Source organism: Rhinopithecus bieti, unplaced genomic scaffold (assembly GCF_001698545.2).
Source record: "Rhinopithecus bieti isolate Rb0 unplaced genomic scaffold, ASM169854v2 scaffold_13348, whole genome shotgun sequence".
NCBI classification, from domain to species: domain Eukaryota; kingdom Metazoa; phylum Chordata; class Mammalia; order Primates; family Cercopithecidae; genus Rhinopithecus; species Rhinopithecus bieti.
Window position 1 is genome coordinate 9,920,055 of NW_016808764.1, and position 24,431 is coordinate 9,944,485.

General features: G+C 50.4%; 1 protein-coding gene across 2 annotated transcripts in view; it reads right to left on the reverse strand.

Annotated features, from left to right (window-relative positions):
- The window catches only part of NSMCE1 (NSE1 component of SMC5/6 complex), a 43,205-nt gene continuing 18,774 nt past the window's right edge, over window positions 1-24,431 (reverse strand). Inside the window, exons 3-8 of one of the 2 annotated variants that reach the window (XM_017887186.1) lie at window positions 8,610-8,731; window positions 7,736-7,813; window positions 6,543-6,689; window positions 1,733-1,849; window positions 729-849; window positions 1-243 (exon numbers count right to left, since the gene is read on the reverse strand). In XM_017887186.1, coding sequence (XP_017742675.1) covers window positions 164-243; window positions 729-849; window positions 1,733-1,849; window positions 6,543-6,689; window positions 7,736-7,813; window positions 8,610-8,731 — 665 coding nt within the window. In that variant the 3' untranslated portion in view covers window positions 1-163. The remainder of the gene's footprint in view (window positions 244-728; window positions 850-1,732; window positions 1,850-6,542; window positions 6,690-7,735; window positions 7,814-8,609; window positions 8,732-24,431) is intronic. The other variant, XM_017887187.1, reaches the window with a different exon arrangement.

Below are 24,431 nucleotides of genomic sequence, written 5' to 3' on the forward strand. Positions count from 1 at the left end.
TGCAGCAACTTCCCAGGACAGTTTATTCCAAAGCTGTGGACAGTCCACGTTAAGAAGAAAGAGGCGACTCGCATGGAACCTGAAACACGGACGCCTCTCTTCCAAGAAGGGCTGCAGCGATCAGGCCGCCCAAGGCAGCCAGTCCCTCAGCAGAGCACGACGGCTAATGCTGCCTGGACCGCAGGGACTTCTTGTTCGATTTCGAGATACCAGACTCCCTCTCCTTCTCAGGGTCAAAGACTTCTGTAGACAGAAAAGGCAGGAAAGACAGTGAATGGAGGGGCTGGCAGCACAGGAGCACCAGCTCGAGCCAGCAGCTACGTCTCCTGTGCCAAGGACTCTGTCCTAGGTCTACACCATTCTTCACTGCCAACCCTCCCCAGCCCGTGAGGCAGAGTTAGCCCCAATTCAGACAGGAACAAACTGAGGGAGCTGTGGACATGGCTTTCACATCTTCCTCCTCAGAGGGCTGCCAGAGAGGGAGCCTTGTCTAGACAAAATGCTCATAAGCATTGGAATTTCTGCTGGGTTCTAGAAAGTCCTCTGGAATGGTGCACACAGCTCAGCCTTTACTTCCTGCGGTGGCTGCTTCTAGGATTCAGGCTGGTAATGCGTACCCCCACACACCCTGGAGCCCTTCAGGGCCCTGTCTCTAAGGGCTTCCCCAGCACCAGGCCCTGCGTCCTGCTGGCCCAGCCCCTCCCATGAGCACCTCAGGGCCCACGCACCTGGGATCTCATGGGGCCAGTAGTCGTTGCAGTGGGGGCAGCGCGGTTCGGCGTTTGACTGGAAGTACTTGGCCACGCAGGGTAAGTGCATCCTGATCCCACAGGTTTCGCAGCTTTGACCCTGAAACAAGAAAGGCCAATGACGGCGGAGCTGGTGCACACCTCTGTGTTCTGCAAACCTCCGGGGAAGCCACAAGGAAAATGGGCAGCTGGCGGCATCGGGTTATCTTCCAGGCCCCAGATTAATACTGAAAATCCCAAACGCCTTAGTGCAGGGGAGTCTTTTGTTTGTTTGCTTGTTTGTTGCAGTGGGTTTTACTAAACAATTCTGAACACATGAACGCAGTGACAGAAGCCAAGGGCTGGCAAGCTCCTGCACTCAGATCCTGCAGGTGGCGTGTGGACAGCCACAGCTCTTCAGAAGCTTATTTGCTAATGTGGATCAAAAGCTTTCAAAAAAAAAATTGCACTTTGTCCCAGAAACTCCGCCCAAGGAAATAATCACCAGGTGCCCAAGGATACAGGTGTACGAGGCCCATGAGAGCAATTGCAATTATAAACAGCTACAGCTGCAAAACGACAGAAACTGAAAGGCACATCAATGTCCATGCTGGTTCAGTGGTTGCAAAGCCCTGCAAACTGGAGTAGACCACTCCGGAAAGCAGCAATTGATAGAGACACTCTGCCAAATACTCTGCCACAAAACTGCCAAGATAATGCAGGTTGCACAGAACACTCAACCTTCCTGAGAAAAATAAAGTAAGCGAGAGCCCTTGGACCCCAACAGCAGAACCAGGGAGGAGAGAGGCAGTGCGTCCCTGCAGGCCACAGTGGGGAGGTGTCCTCTGACACGTCCTGGGAGATGGCCTCCACCAGCTCTTGTGGAGGATGCGCCGGCAGTGCAGGAGGGCTGGGTCCAGAGCCAGGATTCCGGGAAGTACCTGTGCAGAGCCCCAGGAGCTGAGGGCCCAGCAATGAGCTCCCATGCCCTGCCCAGCGGGTACCTGGATGAGGAGGCTGTGACAGATATTACAGATCTTCACCGCGTCAGGGTACGTCTCCCGGATGTATTGCTCCATTTCCAGGATGGCCCGGCCATGCAGGGTGAACTCCCCTTCCTTCTGCAGGGACACACGGGAGGTGGCCACCCTCAGCCAGGCCCTCTCCCCATTCACTACCTCTGTTCCCTCTGTGATCCCACAGCCCAGTGCTCAGGAAGACACAAGGGTCTAGGCAGCTTTGCACCAACCCCAGAAAACAGACATCAGTCACGCCCCCCTGGCAGAGCCTCAGCAAGGGAAACTGAGGCAAAGGCCCAAAAGGCATGGAGACACAGCTCCCCGACACCCGCCTTTTCTCAGCATCTGTTGTGCCTTCAGACGTGACCATTCTGTCTGCACAGCAGTCCCAAGCGAGGCAGTCACAGCCCTCCTGCAGAGGAGGACGCTGAGGCCCACAAGGGGTCAGTCTCCCCAGAGCACAAACCCGAGCACCCACTGCTTCCATCCGCCACCCATCCCACTCCCAAAAAGCAGCATCCCCGGTGCCTCCCAGCACTTCTGCCTCCAACTGCAGTAGGGACCCTCAGAGATCATTTCCGGCAACATCACTTTACAGATGGAGCTGGAAGGAGTCTGGAGAGGGCAGACAGGCCCCATCACACCATGGGCAGTGGAGCCTCCAATGGAAGCCAGGCCTCCTGGTTCCCACGCCAGGGTGCGGTCTACCCATCATGCATCCTGAAAACCCTGGGAGAACCAGGAAGCACATGAATAACGCAGCTCCCCAGGCTGACCCTCCTGCCAAGTCACAGGAGAGAGGCAGCACTGAGGGAGACCCGAGGGAGGCAAATGACATGGGACCCAGGACACGGACCCATGCAGGCTGATTCCAGTTTCTCCACAGTCAGCTCGTGCATCGGACGTGAACCGCGCCAGGAGATGGCATCACTGAAGCCTGCGAGTCACCCGAGTGCTCAACTGCCTTTCCTGTTATTTTCTAATTTTTACAAGCAAGAGCTGTCACTACCGTTTTTGTTTTTTGGTTTTTTTTGTTTTGTTTTGTGTGTTTTTTTGAGATGGAGTTTTGCTCTTGTTGCCCAGGGTGGAGTGCAATGGCATGATCTTGGCTCAATGCAACTTCTGTGTTCTGGATTCAAGCAATTCTTCTGCCTCAGCCTCCCGAGTAGCTGGGATTACAGGTGTGTGCCACCACGCCCGGCTAATTTTGTATTTTTAGTAGAGACGGGGTTTTGCCATGTTGGCCAGGCTGGTCTCAAACTCCTGACTTCAAGTGATCTACCTACCTCAGCCTCCCAAAGTGCTGCAATTACAGGTGTGAGCCACTGTGCCCAGCCAAGCTGCATTTACTGAACACCTACTATGCGCCTGAAACTGCACCCAAGGCTCACCATTCATGACTCACTCAGTCCTCTGCGGGCCCATCAGGGGAGGGGTAGGAGGGGTGCCCTAGGCCTCAAAGAAGACGAGAGCCCAGGCAATCTCCCAGGCACCTCGCCGTGACACTTGGAAGTCAGGACCTCTTGTAGGGAGCAGTCCTGGGGTGTATGGAGGTGTGTCCATCAGCAGACGTCCAGCTCCCATGAGCCGCGCTTGCTCTCAGAGGCCTCCCCGCTGACCCCAACCACCCACCACCCCTGGGCTTCTCCTGGACCAGCAGCTGCCTCAGCACCTCCATGCTGAGCCAGTCTCGCAGAGGACTGGCTGTCCAGGAGTGACATGTCCCTGGGGTGATACGCCCACCTGGAAGGGCCTTGGCAGTGGACCCCTGGCTGTTTCTGTGGGAAGCCCTGTGTCTGAGAAGCCAAGGATCAGACGCTGACGTGTGGTCTCTCTGATCGAGGTGCTGCCCTAGGAAGACCTGTCCTGGGTAAATGAGCACCCCACCCCTGTTCTCAGCGGTTCCTCCAGAGTGCCGCAGACCTCAGGGCAACCCTTACCAGGCCATGTAGGTCTGAGAGTACTGGACCCTCAGAGAAACCTGGAGCTGGCAATGTCTCCATCCTGCAGATGAGGAAACAGTCTCTGCAACAAGAAGCTGCTTGCCACAGGCAGCAGAGGAACCTGTGGAGTCTCACTACACAGCCCTTGCCATACAAGCTTCGTTCCTTCGTCCTCCTTAGGGCCCCAGCAGGCCAGGCAGTCAACAAGAAGCCTCTCTAGGGCGACTGCCCAGCACCAGTGCAGAGGGCCCCTGGTACTTCTGCAGTGCTCCTGCAGGTGGCAGCTTCCGGATCCTCTGTCCACACTCCCTCGAGCTCAGAGGCGCCCTGCAGAAGGCGGTGCCAGCACTGTCACCAAACTGAAAAAGGTACAGAGTACAAGCGCCTGCAGCTACAGCTCACCCCCACAGACTCCAGGGCGGTGCCTCTCCTATCCACCACAACCCTCTCCAGACACCAAGGGCAGACAAAGGGCAAGTCAAATCATAAAGCCGGGGGCACGCCCTGCAAGCCATGCACAATGGTGGTGGCGTGTGCTAGGCACGCATGCTCTTGGGTGCAGAGCAGGGTGCAAAGTGTTGTGAAGTGGAATGTTGGGGCACTTGGCTCTAGGGGCTGGGATAACAGGTGACTTCAGTAGGTTTCTTTATGCATCCTGACATGTTCTAATCCTCCTATAATGAACAGGTATTTCCTGTAATATTTTTTGTAAGTTTTAAACTCTGTTCCTCCGTAACCTCATCCACCCGTTCAGTCATCCAATCAGCAAGCATTTTTATTTTATTTTATTTATTTTTTTTTTTGAGACGGAGTCTCGCTCTGTCACCCGGGCTGGAGTGCAGTGGCCGGATCTCAGCTCACTGCAAGCTCCGCCTCCCGGGTTTATGCCATTCTCCTGCCTCAGCCTCCCGAATAGCTGGGACTACAGGCGCCAGCCACCTCGCCCGGCTAGCTTTTGTATTTTTTAGTAGAGACGGGGTTTCACCGCGTTAGCCAGGATGGTCTCGAACTCCTGACCTCGTGATCCACCCATCTCGGCCTCCCAAAGTGCTGGGATTACAGGCTTGAGCCACCGCGCCTGGCCTCAGCAAGCATTTATGGAGCGCCTGAGGTGCCAGGCACTAGATTCTGCAATGGGAACCAGCCATGAAGAGGTCATAACCCCTGCCCTTAAAAAACTTAGCCCATGGCCGGGCACAGTGGCTGACACCTGTAATCCCAGCACTTTGGGAGGCCGAGATAGGCAGATCACCTGAGGTCAGGAGTTCGAGACCAGCCTTGTCAGTATGGAGAAACCCCGTCTCTACTAAAAATACAAAAATTAGCTAGGCATGGTGGCACATGCTTGTAATCCCAGCTATGTGGGAGGCTGAGGCAGGAAAATCATTTGAAGCCAGGAGGTGGAGGTTGCGGTGAGCCGAGATTGTACCGTTGCACTCCAGCCTGGGCAACAAGAGCGAAACTCCATCTCAAAAACAAAAGAAAAAACAACTTGGCCCTAAGAGGGGCTGCACCACAAGCGAGAATGGTCAGTTATAACCTGAGCAGCCCTAGAACATTCTCTAGTACCAAATACAGCGCGGAGGGCAAGAAAAACTGTGACAAAGCCATTGATGGGAGCTGCAGTCCCCAAACTGGGGCCTGAACTCGGCCCTGCTACTCTCAGGGTGTCCGATGTCATCCAGACCCCTGAGCTGTCAGCTAAAAACTAAGCTACGGAGCCACTGCAGGACAGCAGGCAGCCTCCGAGACAGGACATACGGGAATGTGCCCAGCAGATCCTGCACTCACCAGGAGCTCCCAGCCCTGACCTCACCCCTGTGACCTCTGCCCTCACCCCATGACCTCTCCACCCTTTCTTCCCATCAGGTACCCCAGGAACTGAATTTGGGTCAGGTTCCTGGTACAGGCCCACCCTACATGAAATTAGTAACTCAGAACACAAACTTCCCCAACCCAGAGGCAAGCCTTCCTGAAAAGGAAGTGGAGAATCGTTGCAGCCACAAGCAGCAGCCTCTGGCCACGAGTCCGACCACCAAGTGAGGAAGCGGGGACCTGACGTGAGCGCGTCCTCAACACACACGCGCACGAGCACCTGGGAGGGCACAGCTATGGTCAACTCAGCAAACATTGAGCTGTCGAAAACAGGGGTGCCTTTTGTGGGAAAAAAACTGAAACATTTGTTCTGCTCCATTCAGCAGGACTAGACGTGGGGGCGGGGCAGCATCTAGAAACTGGAGCTGCAGTGGGGCCTGTCCCAGACGTCACAGCTCCTTTCCTGAAGCTTGTCTGTGCCTCTTCTAAGCACTGACCCTGAGGAACTCACTACTGACAAAAACGACAGTGGTAATGTCGCCAGTTCCTCTGCTGCCTCCCCCGCGAGCCAGCCAGCGCAGCACGGAGCATGTCAGGACCATTCCTGCTCCTGACACGCCCAGCCCCAAAGCGGAAACGACAACTCCCCTCTTAGAGGGAACCTGAGGTCACCTGGCTCAGGGTTCAGACCCGGGTCAGATTATCACAGCCACACTCTCAGCCACGGAACTGCCCTGCCTTGCAGTCTGTGGGCTAGAGGCTTGGTCCCAGGGCCCAAATCCCTGGGTGCAGCTCCTGGCTCTGCCATTCTGGCTGTGGCATCCTGAACACATCATGTGGGTGAACAGGGAGTGGGAGGCAGGAGAGGTGAGGCCCAAATCCTCCCCACGGGGTCACTGCTGGAATGCATGAAAGCAGATAACGGATCTGAGAAGGCTAGGCTCCATAGACATCAGTTGGCTACAAATACGATTTTAGAGAAAAAACTGCTATTCACTCGAAAGAGTGAGCCGGACTGGAAAACCATGAGACAGTACCTCAATTAGCCACTTGTTTTGGACAAACTTCTGCAGCACCTGCTCCGCTTCCTTCTTCCTCATCTTCTTGCCTTTAAGTTGATCAACCAGGTTCAAAATGTTTGTGGAAGACGCAAAGCCAGTTTCTGAGTCAATAATTAGTTCCAGCTGGAAGAAAGAGCAGGTACCACGCTTCTCTATTAAAATGGCAAAAATAACTTTTAAATGGTAATACCAAGTCTGGCAGGGGTGCAGTAAAACCACTCAGATCACAGGCAGAACTGTACGCTGGCATGGTATTCTGGGAAAACAATGTCATATGCATCAAGAGTCAGGACTGTGCTCAGTTCTTTTGACTCAGAGGTCACTTCGATAACATCCTCCCAAATAAATCATCTTAATGTCCCCAAATCAAAAAGGGTCGCCTTGCCTCACGGCTGGCCTCAGAGGCAGCAAGAGACAGACACGGCAGGCAGGAACCTCTGGGGAAGACAGGGTCCTGCACACGCAGGTGTGTGCTCAGCTCAGCACCTGCTCCTCAACCCTGGCAGCTAATAAACTCCAGGAGAAGACCTAAAAGGAATGATTCCAACGCCTGGTTCTCAGAGATTCGGATTCGACAGATCGCAAGTGGGGCTGAAATGTCTGAATTCTTTTTCACCTCTGCAGTTATGTAGGCCTGAGAACCACTCTTAGCCATGTGTTTGACCAGAGGGGCGAGCAAATAGCTCTGAAGCCTGGTAGAGCAATGCCTCTCAAATGTGCACATGCAAATGATTCAGTGGGCACCCGGCAAAAATGCAGATTCGGACTCAGCAGTCTAGGGTAGGGACTGGGACCGGGCCTTTCTAACAAGCTCCCAGGCGATGCTGATGCTGCTGCTGCTGCTGCTGCTGCTGCCTTTCCCAGATGGCACTTAGAGCAGCCAGGTAGGAACGCCTGTTACTACCAGTGAGGCCCTGCTCTTGCCCATCCAGCTGGGGCTCACACCTGGCCCAGCACTTCCTTCCCAGGCAGCCATGGGGGCCCCTGACAGCTGTGAATTCCAGATGGGTAGACAGTGATATCTCCCTGCAAAGCCTTTTCTCAGACAGCAATGGTGGCCCATGTCCCCCCAGTGGTCCTTGAAGACTGCAGTTGCCACTTCTAATGACTGAGACAGAACTTTCCCATAAGAAGCCCAGCGAATGGGCGACGAGGATTACTCTACTTACAGCCTTTCTAAACAGATCTAGTTCATTCTCTGCAAAATCCGTAGCCATTTTGGAAACTGAAGTTGTAGCAAGATTCACCTAAGAAATAAGTCAGCGCAACAGTCAGGCTGTGGGGTTAACGTGTCGCTGGCTCTCCCTCCCTCCCCTCCTCCGTCTCTGCCCAGTCACTGAGCTCCTGTATCCAGGCACTGCGAGCCACAGGATGGATCTGTAACCAGGCATATACTACAGACTTTATTCTTTAGCTCAGTCAACATGCTGGACCCTCAGAAGTTTCAGAACTCCAGAGGGTGTGCAGTATTTTCCAAACTCAGATAAATTTGGGAGATTTGTCTACATGTTAATGGAGCTTCTAATGCAAAAGGCACTGAGAAGTCTGACAGCAAGGAAATCTGCTTTGCTGTGTCTGACCAGCATTTCCACAGTTCTTTGACTGTGTCATGTTTTTTCCAGGGAATTGAGTTTGGGAAACCCTGGACTAGAGTGCTTCTTTCTGAGTGGGAGCCTGGCTAGGAGCAGCCAGATGTCCACTGAGCAGCCCGAGGTGTGTCCTAGCCAGGGATGGGCCATGTCAGCTTCCCACTCCTGTGTTTCACCCTGATCCCTACCTGTGAGAGTAAATCTGAAAACCACTGAGGACCCCACGTGGGTCGCCATCCTTGACACTCCCACACACAGTTTCTTTTCATCGCTTCTGTGTCTTATTCTAAGTAAAAAACCATTTCTCCCTTTATTCCTAATATTCCATACATTTGGAGTGACTTCTTTACAAAGAATTGTCCAAAAGAGAAATCAAACCAAAGCAAACACAGGCTGCCTGGGCCCTGTCCCAGCTCCTCAAAAATGCCACTAGAGGGCTCTGCCGGGCACTCACCAACGCATAAATGGGTCTCCCGTCATCTTCCGTGACTCCTCTCTTTATCTCAATATACAAGGACTCCAAGACACTGTTAATGTTGTTGATGAAGTCTTCCAACTTATCTACAGTGGCATGGCCTGGAAATAAACAGACCAAAAAAGGGGGGTGACGGGGGGCCTCATCAAAAAAACGTAGCTTGCTTGAATCATTCCATCCCATCTCAACACAGGGGACAGCAACCCCAGACACGGGCGAGGCTGCAGCCTCTTGGGTGAATGCCAATGCCGCGTGGCTTCTTTCTTCCTGGAGTACTTGGAAGACAAACAGACAACAGATGGAGGGCGTTGTGAGGCAGGAGGGCCGGGGAGATGCTATCTGCAACCACGGAGGCTGCCGCGGGCTTCCTGTCTTTGCTCGCTGCCTCCTGATGAGAGTCCGGATCAGCACCTTCAGCGTATCACTCGATGACGTGCTCAGAGCGTGCACTAAGCTCCCGCTGCGTGCACATCCCATCCCATCTCAGCCCTTCTATCTCGTCCCCAGTGCCCCGCGAGCGGCCTCTGTCCCACTGCGTCCCCACGTGTCTTAGGTGGAGCTTTATTCCTTTCTTTTTTTATTCAATGTCCACTTATCCTCACTTACATGCCAGGCTTGTGCTGGGTCCTGGGCTGGAACAGTAAGAATAACAACAACCAGGGTGAGAAGGGCGGCTTGCAGCAAGCCCTCAGCATGGAGAGGCCCTGTCCCGGGCACCTTTTGTCGTCATGAATCCACCCTCCAGCAGCTATCTGGGCACAGGGAAAGAGGCTGAGACGCAGAGAGGTGAACTGACTCACCCAGAGTTGCACCACAAGGCCGGGGCTTTGACCTCTCTGTCACCCACCTCCCCTGGCCCTGCCAGCAGGACGCTCACAGCCCAGGGGCCACCATCCAGGTCCATCAGTCTGAGGAGGGGGCACCCACAGTATTGCCGGGGGCTCAGCTGAATGGACACTGATCAGCCAGGGAAGGAAGGAGGGCAGAGAGGCTGCAGTAGGGAAGGGAGCCAGATCACACAGGGCCTGTGACTGGGGACAGCAGGGCCTTTCTCCTGCGGCACCAGGAGCCTCTGAGCACTGGAAGCAGTGGAAGGACATGTCTAGCACTGTGTACCTTTCATGCTGTGAAACTTTTTTTTTTTTTTGAGACAGTCTCACTCTCGCCCAGGATGGAGTGCAGTAGCGCAATCTTGGCTCACTGCAACCTCCACCTCCGGGTTCAGGCAATACACCTGCCTTAGCCTCCCGAGGAGTTGAGATTACGGGCGCCCACCACCACGCTCAGCTAATTTTTGTATTTTTAGTAGAGATGGGGTTTTACCATGTTGGCCAGGCTGGTCTCGAGCTCCTGACCTCAGGTGATCCGCCCACTTTGGCCTCCCAAAATGCTGGGCTTACAGGAATGAGCTTGTGCTGCGAAACTTTTTAAAGCAAGAGTATGTATTACTGTTTTCACTGTTTTTATGTATTAAAATAAATAATTTCAAAAGATTCATGCCTTAGAAAATCATTCTGGAAAAAAAAACTGCAAGAAAAACCAGACAATATGATAGATACACTTATGTGTGGAAACAAAAACAGAACCAATGAAACAGTCCCATAGGAAAAGGCCCAGCAGGTTGCCCACTGGACTGACGACCAAGGCCATCGCCAGGAAGGGACTAAACGGGGGTCATCACAGCGCACTCACGCTGTGTGTCTATGTTTGATTTCTTATAGACAGAGGCATTTCTAAGCTACCCACACAACTCAAAAGTCATAAAGTTAAAAAAAAAAACAGAAGATCACGCTGGTGAAAATGGAGGACGTGGCCGTGTGAAAGAGTCAAGGACAACCCAGGCCAGTGAGCTCTATCAGAGGATCAGGCTGTGGGGGCCCAGAAAAGCCGAGAACAAAGCCCAGAGCAGTGACACTAACGCGCCATGCTCAGCGAGGAGCTAACCTTCCATTTAAGTAAAGTTTTAAAAGGCAGTTTAAATTAAAAGTAGTCATAATAAGTGGGTGGAACGTGGACATGGTGAAATTGTAACATGACAATGGCATCTGGCCTCAGTGGCTGGAGAGCAGGCATCAGGAGGGAGGCATGGCCTGACTTCCTGCCTCCACGCCTCTGCTCACGGGTCCCTCCTTTCTGAAAAGCTCTCCCTCCACTGCTGCAGCCACCTCAGATGGCCTGTTTTTCCAGGAAATGTTCTCTTCTGCCCCCGATGCTGTCTTCCTCTTCCACACCACGCAAGGCAGCTCTTTGCTGGCGTGGGAGCCAAGCTGTTCCGTACCTGCCTGTGCCGGTGACTTGGGCAGACACACTTTTCCACCCCCAAGGGCAGCCAATGCTGGATAGCTCAGACGCAAGGGGCCCAGACACCAAAAAGCCTTGCTCAGTGCAGAGTGAGTGACAGGAGCCCTGTCCACCCAGTGTGACACCGGGGCAAGTCCCACCTCCCTCTGAAAGTGACAACTCACATTTTCCACTAACGAGGCCCCTCCTGGGTGTCAGTGAGAACAATGGGCCCTGTGGGCAGATGAGAGGCATTCTGATCTACTGGACTTTCCAGACACCCCATTGCGGGGAGGGAGCCAGCAGCCCTCTCTGCCCTTCCCCTCTCCCCACTGCCTCTGGTTTGGCGTCCGGCCTCATTTTTCAGAAACCATGAATGTTTTGCTGTATTTTTATCTGACCAACCACTTCCTCCTACTGTACTCGCTCACTGCAGACACCAGCCACCGCTTGGGCGCTCCCATTCTCTCCGCTATCACCCTCTCTTTCCTTCCACACGCTTCCTGCATCGGGGTCGTGTCCACGATCTCCATCGCTGACCCTGTAACTGTTTCTCACGGAGGCACCATGCCCTTGCAGCTCCTCTTAATTGTGACCTGAGAAGAAACTTCTCTTATGCTCAGCAAACCCCTCAACTGACTCCTTTTGGCAGCAACAGAGGCGGCGTGGTGGCATGGGGCTGGCAGCAGAGGTGTAGGCTCCAGCCCGTCCTGCCCTCCCGCTCTGTGGGGCCCTGTGTGAGACTCTCCCACACTTCTCATCTCTAATAGCCACACACGGTCTCGCCTCCAGCCTCACACATGTCCAGAACCCTCTTCCCTCCCGCTTCTCCACCACCACTCCTGGCTGGACCCCAGCCTCCTGGTCCTCTGGCAGCCTCCTGTACAGGCCTTCCCCAACCAGATGAGCTGCACTTCCCAGCTCTGTCCTCCCACGGCTCCAGCACTTCTTCCTCATCACACGGTGCTCCGGCTACTGTGTCCGGCCACCCTGAAACAGGAGTCAGCTGGTGACGCCTGCCAGCCCAGCAGCCATGTCACTCCCTAACGAGACCTTTGCCTTTTTTCTTTCTTTTTTTGTTTAGAATTGTCTTTCTCTTACATTTGTGGTTTTGGTGAGAGAACAATTCCAGGTACAATATTCAGGGAACCAGAAAGCAGAAAGCTGAAGGGACCAGAGATTAGGGCAGCCAGGAGTAGACAGAGAACCCATACCAGCCAGACACTCTCGCAATCTGAGCAAGGGACAAAAGGAAGCTTGGAGGTGGCTCCAGCCCAGAAGCTACAGAGGGCCAGCTGCTCTGGCCATGTGGTGGTGCCATGCTTCCTGCCCATCCCCGACTGCGCACCTGGCCACCAATGAATCCTACGTGTCCCTCCCCCAATAGCATCTCGATACATTCCTTTTTTTTTTTTTTTTTTTTTTTGAGATGGAGTGTCACTCCATCCCCCAGCCTGGAGTGCAATGGCGCAATCTCAGCTCACTGCAACCTCCACCTCCCAGGTTCAAGTGATCCTCCTGCCTCAGCCTCCCCAGGCACTGGGACTACAAGTGTTTCACCACCACGGCTGGCTAATTTTTTTGTATTTTCAGTAGAGATGGGATTTCACTGTGTTGGTCAGGCTGGTCTCAAACTCCTGACCTCAAGTGATCTGCCCACCTCAGCCTCCCAAAGTGCTGGGATTACAGGCGTGAGCCACCACACCCAGCCCCGACACATTCCTTTCTCAGAACTGCGGTCTCTTGCTTGCTCCCAAGACCCTTACGATGCCCACTAAGTGCTAAGGTGGACCAGATCGGTGCTTCCCAGCCTCAGGTCTTCAGGACAGCTAATGTCCACAGCTCTGCCCCTGCTCTCTCCTCTGATCCTGGAGCCCTGGTGGAGAAGCTACAGTTTGCCAATCTGTAGGGATACACTGGGCTAAAGGCATGTCTGAGGATCCTTTTGACCTCAATATTCTACAAGCCCATGGTCATGATAAAGAGTGTGGGATAAAGTCCATATCGTGGGATTCTGAGACAGCTACTTTCAGAGTTAGAAATACCACTTTGAGGACTTAGGAGTTAATTAATAATACCACTCCTTTTCAGAATCCAGAACCAACTGAAGAAAAAGGCACACCCTTCAGTAAATATCAAAACATCAGGTTTTCTGTAGGTAGGGCTGGATCAGAGGCTGGTTCTCTGCACACTGCCAACCTCCAGTCAGTGATATGGGAGGCCCAGCTATGAGGACAGAGGAACAAGGCCCTGGCCCTACCACAGATGTCTCCCCTACAGGGAAAGAGATACCGAAGCCAGGACAACCAGCACCATGTTTGAATCAAGCAAGTTGAACCTCTAAACCTCTAAACACAGTGCCACCTGTGTTTTCTCTACTTGGAAGAGGCAGGGTGTGTCTGGATTTCTTAAGGGCTATAGCAAAGTAGTTCGTGTTAGGCTAAAATCAAGGGGCCTGCAAATGTGTGACTGTAATTCACCTTATTATGTGCCAGCACTATGCATTCTCATGGTTCATTTCATCATGACAGTAACAGTAACTCCATAAGGTGCATCACTAATATTATCTGTATATATAGGAGGCTTGGAGAGGTTAACAACTTGCTCATAGTTTCTGTAACTTGGAAGGAAATGGAGCCCAGGCTTGCCCAACCCCAGATCCTAAGCTGCCAGGCACTAAGCCACATGGGCTCCGCAGCGCAAGCCTGAGGACATCCTGTATACCAGACCCCACCGTCATCTCGTCTACACCCTCCTGCACCTGCCCTGTGCTTCAGAGTCACCGAGAGAGACTGGGCCAACAGGAAGGATGGAAGGCATCTGGGCACCTGATTAAGACTCCAGAGGTGGTACCCAGAGAGGAGCTGCACTCACAGAGGAGAGGCATCGGATCGGCCCGGCCTGGCCCACCCCAGCATCCATCATCCCCTCAGCTGGCCAGCCCAGGCCAGCCCAGCATCCATCATCCCCTCGACCCAGCCCACTACATCATCCATCATACCCCCAGCCCAGCCCTGAGCACTGGGCCAGGTCCAGGGTTCGGGGACAGCATGCAGGGCAGCAGGAGCAGCTAAGGAAAGGCAAAGACCCTGGAGCGGACAGAGCCACTCTTCCTTTAGCAGGAAATGCCTGTCAGTGGTGGCAACTGAAAATGGGCCTCCAGGCAAGTGACAAGCACTGAACAAAACAGGACACTTCTCCCCTAAGAAGGAGGGTTGGCTCAAGTCATCTTGAGAGATTACTTTTTGAACTAATTCTGTACACATTTTCTCCTTTTCTTTTAAAATTAAATTTTAAGGCCAGGTGTGGTGGCTTACACCTGTAATCCCAGTACTTTGGAAGGCCAAGGCAGGAGGATCACTTGAGGCCAGGAGTTCAAGACAAGCCTGAGCAATGGATCAAGAACTCATCTCTACAAAAAAAAAATTTAAAACTCAGCCAGGCATGGTGGCATGTGGCTGTAGTCCCAGCTACTTGGGAGGCTGAAGTAGGAGGACAGCTTGAGCCCAGGAGTTGGAGATTGAAATGAGCTATCATCGCATCACTGCATTCTAGCCGGGGTGACAGAGCCAGGCCACCTCTCAAAAAACAAAAGAAATGATGTAAGTTAAATTGGAATGAACGTTACCAATGAGCCTCTTCTTGCTATATCAGGGTCCCTGCTTCCCAGAGGCTACTAGAACCTAGGAATTCACTGTGCGCTTGTGCAGCAGGAAATTGGGAAGTCTACTGCCCTGACCTCTGACCAACAAATAGTTTTGTTCTAAACTAAGCACTAAAAATACAAAATGTTATTTTTAGGCAGAGGAAATAACAGCAAAAAATAAGACTCCAAGGGCCCAAGCCACTGTGAGCCAACTTGCCCTGAGACAGCCCTCCCGACAGAGAGGGCGGACGGGTGGTCCTGCTAGCACAGCACTGAGGACAGGGCAGGGCAGGGCAGGCCCCAGATGAGACGGGAGTGGTGAAGTGGAGCTGACCCAAGAGAGCAGACCCTGGGCTGGGAGGAAGGGCTGACGGGCAGGACACGGGGCTGGGGAGGTTTGGGAGGGGCCACGGGATTTCACCTCTCAGCATGTAGCTCTCATCTTTCCCCCAACAGCCTGGGGGAAAAGATTCTCTGGACCTTCAGGCTCGCAGATGCAAAGATGAGAACTGCCACGGGCACTTCCAAGCACAGCCAGTGAACAATGCTGGGAAGAGCAGGGTGGAAGGAGAGTGGCTGGTCTGTGGTAGATCACTTAGAGACAAAGTATCCTCTCCATGGGTGCACCAGCGCATTCACTACATGCTGCAGCGCCGCTCCCCACCTCTCAGCAGACCCTCAGTGACCGCCGCAGAGGCGAGCCAGAAAGGATCGCTGCTTCTCTTTCTCAGAGGTCAGAGAGATGAAGGACATACTTAAGATAGGACAGGAAGTGACAAAGTCCAGACCAGAAACCCGATGTCTGGCCATTAGCTGGATGCAATCACGAAAGGATGTGGGCATTCATCAGAAAAAAAATTCTTACATATATATGCAATGATGTTGAGAATACCTCAAAATAACGTGGGTAAGCAGGTACAAACATAAATAAAACAAGATCCGTCCTGCGTTCATCATCTGAACTGGGTGACGGCACACAGGACTTCACTGTGTCAGTCTCTCCACTTTTCTGTTTGACTTTTTCCATAATAAAATGTTTAAAAAATACTTCAGTGCTCAACAATCATATAACTTGACTCCTTGACCCTCAGGAATCTCAATTTAAAGAGAAAAGTGAGTGTCCTGTGACAAGGTAGATTAGCTCAGGGCTCCAACAGTAGAGAAGGAATAGGATTTTAATAACATGTGGTTTTAAAACCTATTGTTCTGAGATCTGTACACAGAGTTCTTTTCTTCTTAAACTTAAGAAGTTTATTACAATCAGAAAGTCTGCTCTTTAGCCTCACTCAAATGACAGAGCATAAAACTTATTTTATGTTACTGGGCACAGTACTTGCATCTCAGCTGCACGCATTTATGGTCCTAAAACCTATGCTACCACTGCAGGAGTGGTGATGAGGACATCCACTTGCTGTCCCTATCTACGCAGCATCTATGGAACATTCCCCTGGCTGGAGGTCTATCAGTCAGGACTCCCACTGGCAATAAAGCAGTGTCCACTGGTTTATCACGCTAAAGTTCTGGATCATAATGGGAATACGATAAACTACTATATATTTTGCTACTGATGCTGTTCATACACATTTCATCTTAATCCCACCCACTGAAAACAGGTGGTCCATCTTTGAGATGAGTGGCAGCTCTGACACCTTCTGTGGCGCTCTGGTTCCCACCCCTACCCATGCAGGAGCCCTTGCAGAGTTGATACAGGGGCTCTGCAGGGGACAGGAGAGGAGGCTTCCTGGTCACCCCAGCCCCTGAAACCAGAGCAGCTCCTCCTGATCCCTGCTGGGTAAGCTTCCTCCTGCTCAGATTGCAATGAGCAAGTGAAAATGGACAAATCCGATGCCTACAGAGGCAGGCAGGAAGCACAGCTGCAGACAGCTCTGGGCACAGCAGGGAACTGGAGGCACACATTCTACCAAAGAAGGCAGCACTGCTCTGCTTCAGCCGAGTGCCCGAGCTTTGGGTGTTTACACAGAATCTCCTGGCGGTTGTTTTCTGCTTAACCTGGTAATTCTTAAAAAGTACAAACACTGTAGTGCAAACAAACAATGCCTGTAAGTTATATGTCACTGACAGTTCACCATCTCCCAATTCCGATGTGGGCGGGAAACCCGCTGTCATAAGACACAGCGACTAATGAGGCCACTCTGTTCCCTGACCCGCCAGATAAGCAGTTACTATTTCTCACACCGGCTGGACTGTGAGCAGCTCAAAGGAATGGACTGTGTTACTCCCATTCTTCTGAGAGACTGAACATACAGACGGCCAATGGGCTGCAGCCAATGGCCAGACCACGTATAAAAGCAGAACTCCAACCCAAAATCTACAGCAACCTGCCCAGAAAGCCAGCCCACCACCTCCAAGTGAGAACTGTAGGAAGCCAGGCCAGTCCCCCAGCAACCAGGCCAGAAGCCAAAACTAACCCACAATTATGGCCCAAAAGGACTAGCGCAGGATCAGTAACTGATACTACCCTAACTGATTTTATTTTGTATTTTAGAGATGGGGTCTCACTCTGTCATCTAGGCTGGAGAGCAGTGGTGCAATCACAGCTCACTACAGCCTCGAACTCCAAGGTTCAAGTGATCCCCCCACTTCAGTCTCCCCAATATCTGGGACTACAAGCATGAGCCGCTATGCTCAGCTAACTTTGTTTTTTCTGGAGACCCTGAGGTCTCGCAATGTTGCCCAGGCTGGTCTCAAACTCCTAGCCTCAAGTGATCCTCCTGCCTCAGCCTCCCAAATAGCTAAGACTACAGGCATGTATCACCACACTCGGCAACTTCCCTGATTTTTATTCCTGTTTCTAAGAGACAACAAACCAGAGAAAGCAACACACACTTCTAACCAATCACATAGGACGCCCCGCTTCTGGTTAGCTGTCTCCACCTTGCCCTGGCCAGCGGCCTCCACTCGGGACACCTGAAGCCTCCCTACTCCTCTGCCTACCTGGAGTCTCTGCCAAACCCACGTGGAGGCTGCCTCCCTTGCTGGAACAAGCTCTAAATAAGTAGCCACTGCCTGTTCTGCTGCCTGGTCTCCGTTTATGCTCACACTTTATCTGTGGAGGACTCAATTTGGTGCCCATTCTGGGCTAAGCAGGGGCTACGAGGTGGCTGGTATGAAGGCGGCCAACCGGAGTCGCTCTGACAGGCACACGCCCTTCCCTTTCCCCACTCACTACAGCCCAAAGCAGACAACAGCCTCCAACATTCTCCCGGTGTCCCCTCTAGCCTTCTCCCTCTGTCTGTCCTCCACATGCAACTGAGTAGAGCCAGATCCCAGCACTCAGCCTGGAAGTTGCCTGGGGCTCCATCCCCTGACCTATGTTCCCACCTGCTTTTCTGTCTCCCGCTCCCCCACACCAAGCTCCTCCCCATCTCAGCCCCTTCACTCATGCTGCCTTCCCCTTGGAAAGCGTCTCCCGCAGATCTCTGCAGGGCTGCCCCTCATCACCCGAGCATCGCCACACATGGCAGCTCCAGAGAAAGGTCTGAGCAGAGGCCCTAGCCAAAGCCACACCCCAGGCCCACTATGCCGAGGGACTCAATGCTTCCTTCCAGCAGTTAGCACCCCAAACTACCGGACTGTCTGCCTCCGAGTTGCTGTCTTTCTCCTTCTAAGCAGAATGTCAGCCCATTAAAGGCTGGGATCTGCTCATCCTACTCACCACAGCACCCCAACATTCAGCTGATACTCAAGATGTATCCGTCAACGAACCAAGGAAGATGTGTGGTACCAGTGGTGAGCATGCTTTCTGAATTTTCTAGGAAAACCCCAACAATAGAATTCAGCCCTGTGGTCTATACGATAATTCCTCTCACACTATCATACCAGCACCATGGGTCTTCTGATAGTCACCCCCACCACCCACTCCCAGCAACTGGGATTAGATTGCAAGTCAAGGGGCAGAAAAGGAAGGACGAGGCAGTGGCAAGCATGAAGTGAACGTGTGCTCGCAAGTACTCTCTGCCAGGCACTGAACATACATTCCCTTGCTGAATCTTCACGACTCTTCCATGAGATGAATGTGATGTCCCTTATAACACAGAAAGCTGAGACTCAGAAAAGTAAAAGAACTTTCCCCGGGTCCTGGAAGAAACGGGACTTGAATTCATGCCTTTGAAAAATGGCTTCCCTGTTCCAGCCAGCGGGGTCTGTGGTAATCCCACTGAATCCATTCCCAGTACTGCCTCGCGTCAGCACATAACCTCTCGCATGTCTGGGATCCAGTTCAAAATGCATTCCCAAACACATGATGTGTGCGCTTAGGGGAGCGTGGAGCACACAGAAATCCTGGCTCAGCGACTCCATGCTGGCCTGAAAGGCCTGCGGTGGAGCCGTCCAGCCAGGACTTGGACACATCTAGGCCAGTAAGAGCCAGAGACACAAAAGCAACATCAATTTTCTTGTGGTTACAGAGCTTCTTGAACCCAAAGATTCCTAAGCACTTAATAACTGCCGGCTGTCAATTCTGTATGTTGAGAAATTCATCGAGGCACACGTTCGATGTTACTTTTCACACTCATTTTTTGCCACTTTTCAGTTATGATCCCAGACTTTATCTCCCTTGATTCACGGAAAGGCAGACCGGCTCTGACAGCGGTAAGCTGATTAACTGTTCATCATGGCCAAAAGGGAGAACTAGAAATGAAATCACTAAAAATAGAAGGAAAATGTACTTGGAGCCAGCTTCTAATTATAACTGAGTCTTTCTTGGAAAGAGAAGGTGTTGCTGGGCGCGGTGGCTCAAGCCTGTAATCCCAGCACTTTGGGAGGTCGAGACCGGCGGATCACGAGGTCAGCAGATCGAGACCATCCTGGCTAACACGGTGAAACCCCGTCTCTACTAAAAAATACAAAATCTAGCCGGGCGAGGTGGCGGGCGCCTGTAGTCCCAGCTACTCCGGAGGCTGAGGCAGGAGAATGGCGGGAACCCGGGAGGCGGAGCTTGCAGTGAGCTGAGATCCCGCCACTGCACTCCAGCCCCGCGACAGAGCAAGACTCCGTCTCAAAAAAAAAAAAAAAAAAAAAAAAAAAGAAAGAGAAGGTGTTTACAAATAGGACTACAAATGGATGGAATACTAAACGAAAATGTCAACATCGCTGATTCGCCATCAACGCACGTAGCCTGATGATGTACAGGAGGCCAGCATTAGACAACAAAGCAGGCACAGGCATGTAAATTAGCGCGCTGGGAACAAACCCGGGAGGAAGGCAGATAAGAGGGTTGACAAAAACGGAAAATCTTTATCAAACCCCAACGTGACTATGATACTTGATTCACTCATCTAGTTTTGACACATGTATTTCAGCTACCTGGTTTTTGCCCAAACATCAAATTATTTACTATGCTCACTGAAGTATTTCTAAATCTAAATTTTTAAATCTAAAACTTTAGACATTTTTACCTAACTTGTCCTTAAAACAATAGATAATTTAAAACCTCATAAAAATTAACATAAAACATAATAACAGGCATAATTCGTTCTAAAATGTTAGTGCTGGAGAGTATAGAACTGTACCTCATAGCAATCTGGCAACCATAAAACAAGAATGAATTTGGGAAGTATTTTAAAATTAATAGTTAAAATGGGATGAAGAATGGGATTATTTTTTGAAACAGGGTCTTGCTCTGTCACCCAGCTGGAGAGCACTGGCACGATCTTGGCTCACTGCCACCTCTGCCTCCCAGGCTCAAGCAATCCTCCCACCTCAGCCTCTGAGTAGCTGTGATTACAGGCTCATGCCACCAGACCCAACTAATTTTTTTATTTTATGTAGATACAGTGTTTCGCCATGTTGCCCAGGTTTGTCTCAAACTTCTTGAGCTTGAGTGATCTGCCTGCTGTGGCCTCCCAAACTGCTGGAATTACAGGCAAGAGCCAAGAATCAGCACCAGGCCAAGAATGAGACATTTACCTTGTCTCTAAGTACCTCCCTGCAGTATACTTATTAATCACACAGAAAAAGAGTAATTGTACACTGGAGAAACTAGCTGACCCCATCAGCACCGTAGCCAACCTGGTAGGATGCAGAGAGAACACAACACCACTTCTATATTATATCTGCAAAATTAAAAGGCATAACCTAGATCTAATTAGGAGGAAGCTCCAGACAAACCTAAGCTGAAGAACATTCTACAAATAGCACATGTGGCTACTGAGCACTTAAAATCGGGCCAGTCTAAACTAAGTGTAAAATACATATTGGATTGCAAATACATATTTCCATCACCCCCAATATGGTTTGGCTGTGTCCCCACCCAAATCTCATCTTGAATTATAGTTCCCATAATCCAAACATGTCGTGGGAGGGGCCTGGTGGGAGGTAATTGAATCATGGGGGCAGTTACCCTCATGCTGTTCTTGTGACAGTAAGTGAGTTCTCAAGAGATCTGATAGTTTTATAAGGGGCTTTTCCCCTTTTGCTCGGCACTTCTCCTTCCTGCCTGCCACCATGTGAAGAAAGATGTGTTTGCTTCCCCTTCCACCATGATTGTAAGTTTCCTGAGGCCTCCCAGCCATGCTGAACTGTGAGTCAACTAAATTTATTTCCTTTATAAATTACCCAGCCTCTGGTATGTCTTTATTAGCAGCACGAGAATGGACTAATACACTCACCAAGTTTCCTTGTGCCTCTTTGTAATCCCCCTCACCTACCCATTCTATCCCTCCTCTATGCCATCCCATGCAACCACTGAACCATCCTGTCATTACAGTCAGGTACGCATTGTCTAGAATTTCACATAAATGACTTCATATGGCTGGGCACGGTGGCTCACGCCTGTAATCCTAGCACTTTGGGAGGCCGAGGCGGGTAGATCATGAGGTGAAGGGATCAAGACCATCCTGGCTAACACGCTGAAACCCTGTCTCTACTAGAAATACAAAAAAATTAGCCAGACGTGGTGGCACGCACCTGTAGTCCCAGCTACTCGGGAGGCTGAGGCAGGAGAATCGCTTGAACCCAGGAGGCGGAGGTTGCAGTGAGCGGAGATTGCACCACTGCACTCCAGCCTGGGCGACAGAGCGAGACCCCGTCTCAAAAAAAAAAAAAAAGAAAGAATTGCTTCATTCGCCTAGCTTCTTCCACTGAGCAAAATCATTCTGAGATTCATTCATATTCTAGCATGTAGCAATAGCTCACTTACTTTTATTGCTAAGTAGTCTGGATTTATCGCAGTCTGTTCATCTGTTCACCTGGACAACTAGGTGTTCACATCTGGTGCCATTACAAATAAAGATACTCTATCTCTACACAAGCATTTGTGCAGGCAAATAGCTTCATATCTCTCGAGTAAATGCCTAAGAGAGGAATGGCTGAATCTTAGGAAATTGCCACACTGTTTTCCTAAATGGCTGTCCCATTTTACATTCCCAACAGTAGTATATGAGAGTTCCAGTTCCTCCACATTCTCACCAATACTTGTCTTGCAGAGTCTTTTTCATTTTAGCCATTTGAATACACATGTAGTGGTAGCTCACAATGGCGTGATCTTAGCTCGCTGCAAGCTCCGCGTCCCGGGTTCAAATGATTCTTCTGCCTCAGCCTCCCAAGTAGCTGGGACTACAGGCACCCGCCACCACACCTGGCTAAATTTTGTATTTTTACTAGAGACAGGATTTCACCCTGTTGGCCAGGATGGTCTCAATCTTCCGACCTTGTGATCTGCCCGCCTGGGCCTCCCAAACTGCTGGGATTACAGGTGTGAGCCACCGTGCCCAGCCTGCATTTTTTTAACGTCTAATGATGCTGAGCATCTGTTCATGTGCTCATCTGCCATCCGTACAACTGATCTGCAGTGTTCAAATCTTTTGCACATTTCTTATTGGGTTGTATGCTTTTTCTTTTTTCTTTTTTTGAGACAGGATCTCCCTCTGTTACCCAAGCTGAAGTGCAGTGGCACAATCTCAGCTCACTCCAACCTCTGCCTCCCAGGCTCAAGCCACCCTCCCACATCAGCCTCCCAAGTAGCTGAAACTACAGGAGCACGCCACCTCACCTTGCTAATTTGGTATTTTTTTGTAGAGACGGAGTTGTGCCATGTTGCCCAGGCTGGTCTCAAACTCCTGAGCTCAAGCAATCCACCGGCTTCAGCCTCCCAGAGTGCTGGGATTACAGGTGTGAGCCACCGTGCCCAGCCGGGTTGAATGCTTTCTTATTGTTGAGCTCTGAGAATTCTCTATATATTCTGAATACAAGTCATTCATTAAATATATTATTTGCAAATATTTTCTCTTAGTATTCTGCTTGTCTTTTCAGTCTCTAAAGAGTATTTTTTAATGTAAATTTTTAATTGTGAAGTCCAATGTATTGATTCATTCTCTTATGGAAGACGCTTTTGGTGTTGGAGCCAAGAAATCTTGGACTAATCACGGTCACAGAGGTCTTCTCCTATGTTTTCTTCTGGAAGTTTTATAGTTTCAGGTTTTACATGTAGGTCTATGACTCATTTTGAGATAATTTTTGTATTTGGTGCAAAGTATGGCCTGCAGTTCATTTTTTGATTATGGATATCCAATTATTCCAGTACTCATTTTGGCAAAGACTATTTCCACTAAATTACCTTTACATTTCTGTCAAAAATCAGCTGTCCACCTATGTGTGGGTCTGTATCTAGCTCTCTATTTTTTCCCCTTCATCTGTTTGTCCATCATTACATTACTACCACAGTGTCTTGACAGGACAGTCATACAGTAAGTCTTGAAATCAGGCAGGGTTCCTCTCCAAGTTTGATTGTCTTTTTCAAAATAGTTTTGGCTCTTCTAGGTCCTTTACATTTCCACGTGAATTTCAGAATCAGCTTGTTAATTTTTATAAAAAGCCTTGCTGGGATCTAACTGGGATTTATTTGAATCCATAGATCAATTTGGGGAGAATTGATACCTTAACAGTACTGAATTTCCCAGCCCATGAACATGCTATGTCTTTCCATTTATTTAAATCTCCTTTGACTTCTCTCAACAATGTTTTGTAGTTTTCAGTGTATGGGTCTAACACGTTTATGCCAGATCTATTCCTAAGCATTTCTTATTTTTAATGTTATTATAAATGATGCTGTTTTTACATTTCAATTTCTGATTATCCATTGCCAGCATATAGAAAAACAATTGGTATTCGGATATTGATCTTGAATCCTACAACTGTACTAAACTCACTTAGTAGTTCTAGAAGATTTTTTGTAGATTCCATCAGATTTTCTACACAGATAATCATGTTGTCTATGAGCTGACAGCTTTACTGTATCGTCCTTTCCAATCCAGCTGCCTTTTGTTTCTTTTTCTTGCCTGAGTACACTAGCTAGAACGAAAGTGGTGAGAACAGACCTTCTTGTCTTGCTCCTGAGATTAGGGGAAAAGTATTCAGTCTTCCACCATTAAGAGTGATGTTAGCTGTAGGTTTTACAGAGACCCCCCCTTATCAGGTTAAGGAAGTTCCCTTCTTTGCTCACTTTGCTGAGGGTATTGTTTTTATTTTTTTTATTATTATTATTTTTTAAACTCTGGGTAGAAGGTCAGGTGCAGTGGCTCATGCCTGTAATCCCAGCACTTTGAGAAGCCAAGCCAGGGAGATCACTTGAGGCCAGGAGTTCAAAACCAGCCTGGCCAACATGGTGAAACCCCACCTCTACTAAAAATACAAAAATACATCAGGCGTGGTGGTGCATGCCTGTAATCCCAGCTACTTGGGAGGCGGAGGCGGGAGAACTGCTTAAACCCAGGAGGCGGAGGTTGTAGCGAGCTGAGATCGCACCACTGCCCTCCAGCCTGGGAGCCTTTTTTGAGACTCTGTCTCAAAAGTAAAATAAATTAATAAAATAAATAAAATTTATTTAATTTTAATTTTTTTTTTTTTTTTGGGGCGGG